The 7,243-nt window shown below is 35.2% G+C and overlaps 1 protein-coding gene across 1 annotated transcript; it reads right to left on the bottom strand.

The window, feature by feature from the left end:
• Positions 1-1,535: 1,535 nt before the first annotated feature.
• Positions 1,536-5,623, bottom strand: LOC102237881 (saxitoxin and tetrodotoxin-binding protein 1-like). The gene is made up of 6 exons (XM_023344559.1): positions 5,393-5,623; positions 5,168-5,313; positions 3,845-3,930; positions 3,084-3,224; positions 1,954-2,073; positions 1,536-1,612 (listed from the first exon to the last, which is right to left on the bottom strand). The coding sequence occupies exons 1-6, from the start codon at positions 5,510-5,512 to the stop codon at positions 1,575-1,577; spliced, it is 651 nt and encodes a 216-aa protein (XP_023200327.1). The 5' UTR covers positions 5,513-5,623; the 3' UTR covers positions 1,536-1,574.
• Between the last annotated feature and the right edge of the window lie 1,620 nt (positions 5,624-7,243).

Genomic DNA, 7,243 nt, shown 5'->3' with positions numbered 1-7,243 from the left:
GAAGCTGATGCTCTTTGGCTTCGAGCACGCGCGCTCTGCGCACGGCGGGTTTCTTTTCAGCGAATTAAAAAGGAGCGCGACAGCGACACCCAGCGGCACCAGAGGGGAACAACAGAAGAAACACGCCTGAAAATGTTTATTTGATCGAAAACTTAAGCAGCAAAAGAGCGAGAAATAAATAAATAAATAAAATAATAATATATTTCATTTTTAAAATATAAAAATATGAATTATAATTTCTGCCGATATTTTATGTCAGGTTATGGCACAAATTGATTTAATTAAAAGTTTTACAGTGCTTTGCAAAAGTTGTATTTCGTTGAGATCTTATTTTATAGACGAACACAAAGCAGATATTCATTGTTTGACGGCTTATCAGGGCCATTGTAGATAGAAAAAAAGAGTATATCTCTGAAAAAAAAAACCTCAGAAATGTTCATATTAATCTCTGAAATTTTTAAGAAAAAATTGGAAATTTCTGAATCTGAAAAGTTGAAAATCTGCTGGAAAAAATTTTATTTTTTAAAAATGTATTTTAGAATCTTTCTAGAAAAAAAACGTTGAAATTTCTGAGTTTGAAAAATCTAAATTTTGCATAATAATAATAGTAATAATAATAACTGGACATTTTGAGATTGAGCTCAGGAACTTTCTAGAAAAAACCTTTTCTGAGTTTGGAAAGTCAAAAATTTGCCAGAAAACAAGCAACAAAATTTGAGAGTAATCTTAAAAATATTCTAGGAAAAAAAATGTAAACATTTCGAGATTTTCCGGGCTCATTAGCCTCCCTGTCTGTCATCATGGCTGCAGGCTCCATCGAGCTTTGGCCCAAACTCACATTTTGCAAATTCTTATAGCAAAACTTCCGTCATATCAGATGTTGAGCGTCTGTGATCGTTGGTTTTAAAAGTCGATCCACAGATTCCCGTTTAAACGGCCGAGGCAGACGGAACCGGGATTCGGACCTGCGACCCACAAAAGTTACAAAACAAACTCCGACCACCATCGCCATTATGCCTCGTTATTTTCTGTCTTTTTTGATGACGTGTAAAACGATTTGGATTGCTAAATTGTTTGAATGTTGCTATAAATCGTCTAGCCTAGCCTAGCATAACGTAGCCTAGCATAGCGTGGCCTAGGCTAGCACAGCCTAGCTTGTTATAGCACTAAAGCACAGCGTTAACTATTTTATATAAAATACTATAAAACTATAAAATAAAAACTATATATACTATAAAATCACATCCAATAGGTGAAAGGAAAACATTTCTATGTCTGATGACTCATAACCTCAGGGATTTAATTTATCTTATTTTCTCTTAATTTTGACTAAACTACAAACATTTTAGCTGTTTGTTCTCAGTAAGGATGCATAGTGATTTTTTACATTTTAGCACATTTTCTTACTTCTTTACTTGTTTTGTTATAGTAACTTATGTTTACTACTTTTGCCAGAGTGAATTAGCATAGATTTCCGTCAGCACTCTGCAACTAATCGAGACACCTGAGAATGAATGAAACAACTTTAGTCATCATCATATTAAATATATCTTTATTAAACCCTACATGTTGTGTCAGGCTTCTGTTTCTTCCTTCTTTTCCAGGCAAAAATCTGCAGAGAAACAAAGCACATTTTCTTAAAAATAATCTGCTTTATGACCCAAATAATGGCTGAAATGGAGGTTAAATTTACAGAATATAGAGTTTCATGTCTGTGAATGAATATGCGTGTTGCTTGTTTTTGTAATTTAATATAAAAGAAAACAGAGTTTAATATGTTCTAGGATCCTGATAATTTGGGGTTTATTTGGAGAATATTCTGTCACCAGTTACATAAAACAACGTCACAAATGTTTGGCTGTTATTTGGTTTCTATAGCAACTAAAACATGAGATTTAAAGTCTGTTGCCCAGTTTTACAACGTCAGACAGTTTGTTTAGTCATTTTCCTGACCTGCCTTCCCGTCGTAGCGGAAACTCGTCCTGACGTTGAACTTCAGGCACTCGGCCATCCTCCTGTGTTCGCTCTCAGCAGCTTTCAGCTCCTCAGCATCCAGGTGTTTCCCCTCACTTCCTGTTTCACAAAAAATGACAGGAAGTCAGCATCCTCTCTGCAGACAGAGAATAAACACTTTGTATAGAAGATATTGCAATGTTCTGCTTTGTTTAGTTTTTTAATTAAAAATATTGTTTGTTTTGTTGTGGTTTTCTAACAGTGAGCTTTAAATCCTGGGTTTGACAATAAGGAGCCTGGAAGGAGCAATGCGGATCACGGCGTATTAGGACGGTGGTAGATAGAATAAAAAAAGAGAAATTTTACCATAAATTCTGAAATTTTTTTGGCACATTTTTTGGGGAAAAGTATTTCAGAATTTCTTTGCCAAAAAATCCCCCAATATTTTCTAAGATTATTTCTAGACAAAACAAGGACATTTCTGAGCTCCAAAAATTCCAAAAAATAAAAAATTTACGATTTAAAATGGTTGTAATTGACTTGCGTCTCTAACTTACGGTAAATACCAGCAGCTAAGGTTGCCAGAGTTTTACCATGTTGACATAATTTTACCATTAATACAGAGAAATTCTGGCAACCACAGATAAAATATGGATTTTACCGTATTTATAAACAATTCTGGCAACCTGCTGCTATGAAGTAGAAATTCTTTTTTTTTTTTTTTTTTTACAGTGTGGGGCATATCAGTATGATTGGATTGGACTCAATTTTTACTTGTTTATCAATTGCCTTATTACATTTGTCGTAATTTGTGCAATATAAGTGAACTAAATAAATTTTATTTATTTATTTTTTAGCATTTTTTTATTTACGTTTACACACTTCAAAAAACATTCCAGGCATAAGTAATTAAACGGACAAAAAAAAAAACAAGAGATTCCCATTTTATTGGTTTCCAAAACTTTCTATAAACTATATGCTGTAATCTGATTATATTAGTTCTAACAGAGCAAACACATCATGCCTTCAAACAACTGATAATTTTGTCTTGTTTCTATTCAGTATGGAGTTTTTGCAGATCAGATCAGTTTTAATCTCGTGTCAAAATGAATGTTCCGTGTTTTCCTGACTGTAAATGAGCAGCATCCTCCCCGGCGTTCCCTCAAACACTCCGTGGTGGACGACAAGCAGGCAGTTCGGACAGGCCTGGTGGACGTCCGCTCGACCTTTATCATCGTATGGCGTCACCACACCACCAAACTCCCGCTCGCCTTCAAGGAATCAACAACAATAAAATCCCATCAACCGTTCCCTCTCTGTGCCGATCAGATTTCTCCTGATTTCCTTTAAAGATTCAATATGTAACTCAGCGGTGTCCAAACATTTAGTCCTGGGGGCCAAAACTGGAAAATTTTAACTACTGGCAAACCACAAGATTCATTAAATTTAAAAGGCAAATTTCATTTATTGCAATTTTTTTGTTTGTTTCACCTGCTTAAAAATAAATTTAACATAACATAAAAATGGGTTTGGACTGTTGCCTTATTAGGAGAAAAACAGAACATTTCCAAATTTTGTGTTATAAATTGTTTTTACCATTTTTTACTTGTATTCTGGGGCCAAACACAATAATTTTAAGGGCTACAAATGGCCCCCGAGCCACACCTTTGACACCCTTGATGTAACTTTTATTAAAATTTTGCAAATTTTTGCATATTTATTGAAACTGGCACTATGTCGTGACAGTTTAATACGAGACTGATAATCTGTGAAAAGACTGAGTGTTTATAAAACTGTTTTCTATCAAATTACTGCAGTCATCATTGAGATACTAACTTAAAAGAGAAAACTGAGATAATAAGTATAAAATTAGATCTTGTCTAACACTCACCATCAGCATCCAGAAGGAGCGTATGGTTGGATGTCTCAGGATCTGGGACAGACAGGTTCCCACGGAAGATGAGACAGTTTCCAGCTCTGGAAAAACAGAACAAAATTACGTTTGAGCCAAATAACCGAACCTTAGAAAGTTACAGAAAGCAGATTGTAGAAACCCGGGATCTGGACGTTCGATAAGCTCTGGATGGTAAGAAAAGAATGTTTGAATTAATATGAGTTATAACATTTACTTTCCCTTTGGTATCAATAAAGTATTTTTGAATTTTAATTTGGATTTACTGGGCCTGGGTTCCTAGGTAACAGGCGGGGCTCTACTGGGGTTGCTAGGTAACGGTGCTGCGCCTTCTGATTTCTGACGTTACATTCAAAAGGTTTTTGAAACAGCTCAATTTCCAGACACCAGAAAACAATAACTTACTGCCAAAAACGTCTGGGTGTGTTTTGTAAGTGCTTGGGTTGTTTTTTAGAAGCTGTAAAAACCCAAATGGAAGAACAAAAAAAAATCGTTAAAAATGTCCCCGATAAGTTAATATGACATGCAACGTGGGCCCCACTAGCTGTGTTTCCATTAACCATATGCAAGCTGACATTTTGAAAATAAATTTGCTAAATGGAAAGAAACTAATTTAAAAGAACTCTGTTTTTTTTTCTAAAAGGTTTTGGAGCTGTGATGAAAATTGCTAAAAAAAAAAAAAAGTCAGACATTTTGAGATTAATCTCAGAAAATTTCCTGGTTTTTTCCTAGAAAATTCAAAAATTGTTCAACTGTTGAAACTCAGAAACTTCATTGTTTTTTCTAGAAAAGATTGATCCAAAAATTTCTGATTTTTTTTTTGTCTGAGCTTTTTCTTCTTTTTTCTATTCCTAAAGGCCGTCATATATAATCTCTACACTGCAAAAACACAAAATCTCACCAAGTATTTTTGGCCTAGTTTTTAGTACAAACATCTTAATACACTTGAAATAAGACAAAACCCTAAAAGTTACATTTTGGCAAAAATTATGAGCTTGTTTAAAGTAAATAAATCCTTAATATTGATGAAAAACACAAATAATCTATTGACAGATTATTTCACTTAACGAGACAAACTGTCTTAAGTGAAATAATCTGTCCATGGAATCAGTTTCTTTCTTAAGGCAACAAGCTCCTACATTGTGCTGAAAAGTTACTTGTAAGCTTGTTTTGTCTTATTTTGAGTGTACTAAGAAGTTTGCAGTAGAAACTCAACTGAAAATACTTGGTAGGGTTTTGTGTTTTTACAGTGTAAAAAAGACAAAAAGTTACCCGGTCCAGTTGAGCCCGGATTAAACTCACACGACGTTCCGCTCAACAAACAGGAAGCTCTCTTTGTTTTCTTTGGGCTTCAGCTCCATGATGGAGCTGTTGGCGTTCTTCATCAGCTCCTCGCCTGCTGGATAATCGGCTATCGCCTGAACCAGAACCCACCGGGCCTCTGACAACTGGGACCAGAACAAATAACCAATCAGGAACTCTGCTAAGACGTCTGATGGGTCAAGGCGTTCTGGTTTGTGATCTCACCTTGTGTAAGTCCTGTCGTTGCAGCTTTGGTGGCAGGTTGCATTCTTCAGCAGCGCTGCAGCTGAGCAGCATCAGAACCAGCATCAGAACCAGCAGAGGTCCAGTGGCGTGAAGCTTCATGGTTCAGGAAACCGGAAAGAACTGACTGCCTGAGAGCCGTCTGGTTATAAAGCTGGAACTACAGCAAGTTCAACACGAGTGTTTGCTCTTTGTTTAAGAGAAGCAGGCAAACACTCTGACCCGCTCACTCCCAGCGGTCACAGAACCGATCAATTAACCCGCTCACTCCCAGCAGTCACAGAACCGATCAATTAACCCGCTCACTCCCAGCGGTCACAGAACCGATCAATTGACCCGCTCACTCCCAGCGGTCACAGAACCGATCAATTGACCCGCTCACTCCCAGCGGTCACAGAACTGATCAATTGACCCGCTCACTCCCACCGGTCACAGAACCGGTCAATTGACCCGCTCACTTCTACCGATCACAGAACCGATCAATTGACCCGCTCACTTCTACCGATCACAGAACCGATCAATTGATCCGCTCACTCCCACCGGTGACAGAACCGATCAATACATTCTTTTACTGCCGATATAGGTGGATACTTCTATGTCACTGCTGCATCATTGAACTCCAGGAAAACATTTTGGTTCCAGTCCTTCAGATTTTTATTTTTATTATAGCTTTCCTCATTCTACACTGTAAAAAATAATTTACTGATTCAACTTGACTCTTGGTTCCTTGTTGCTGTGACTCAGATAAGTTGCATGAACTTTAATTGTTAAATTCAAAATACTTAATTTCTATTGTTACAACATTTCATTAACTGTTTTTACCAGTTACATTAAACTAAAAATGATTAGTTAAAATACACTTTTTAAAAAGTTGCCCCTACTTATTTTATTGAGTTTCTACATTGTAAAATCAAGGTTTTATTTTTATAACTGAACTAATTTCTGAGTCGGATTTGTAATGTTAATTTTTTTCACTTAATTTTTTAAAAAACCTTAAAATGTGAATTTTATGAATTATGTTTGGGATCTAAATGAAAAACACAAAGTTTTTATTGAATTTTATTCAAGTCAGGAAAATTGTCTAAATTATTGTAATAAATATAGTTAATAATTTCTTTTAACATTTTACCCATTTTTTAATCTTGTTAGCATTTCACTTAATTTTGTTATTTTTTGAACACTTTTATGTGTTCCTAAAGTTTTTTCTATCTTTTGTTTATTCTTATATACTGGATTAAATATACAGCTGTCTTGAACTTTCCTGTGATTTTATATAGTTTTTTTTTTTCATTTCTTTGGGTTATTTTGTTAATTATTTAAAGTATTTAAAACAGTTTCCAATATAACCAGTTGTAATACTTTTAATCTTGTAATTATTGCATCTAAACTGACAGGAAATCTCTTCATTCTTTATTTCACATTTCGTCCATTTAATTCAGTTGCTTAATTTTCACTCAGTCCCTTCACCTTTGACCTCCTTTCAGTCATTTTCCGGTGGATTCCTGAACTTTAGTGCTTCTTATCTAAACTCCAAGGTTCACATCGCATGGTAAATATGTGAATAGATCGATATTTTTTGTTTTTAAATCATTTAGGACGGTATTCTTACTACTCAAAGTAAACTTAAATGGCTTATTAACAGGAAGATGAGAAATGGACATACGGTTACTGAACATTATTTTCCCTGACGGATTTATAGCGACTAAACAAATTTAAACCAGGTCAGAACCTGTTGTTGAAACCGTAAATAAATTGTTTAGGATCCTTTAACAGCCACATGGGGTAAAATTAAAGCTTTACATCTTTATTTTTTGTAACACCCTCTATTTTCTA

This window comes from Xiphophorus maculatus, chromosome 13 (assembly GCF_002775205.1).
Source record: "Xiphophorus maculatus strain JP 163 A chromosome 13, X_maculatus-5.0-male, whole genome shotgun sequence".
NCBI lineage: Eukaryota > Metazoa > Chordata > Actinopteri > Cyprinodontiformes > Poeciliidae > Xiphophorus > Xiphophorus maculatus.
Note: the sequence above shows the minus strand (reverse complement) of the source record. Positions and strands in the feature narration are given on the sequence as shown.

Bases quoted from the DNA above. Each gene is read 5' to 3' on its own strand.
- LOC102237881 (XM_023344559.1), bottom strand. From the start codon at position 5,512: ATGAAGCTTCACGCCACTGGACCTCTGCTGGTTCTGATGCTGGTTCTG. The intron at 5,314-5,392 runs GTGAGATCACAA...TTCTGGTCCCAG, and splicing joins AACGACAGGACTTACACAAG to TTGTCAGAGGCCCGGTGGGT. The intron at 3,931-5,167 runs GTGAGTTTAATC...CTGTTTTTCCAG, and splicing joins TTTGTTGAGCGGAACGTCGT to AGCTGGAAACTGTCTCATCT.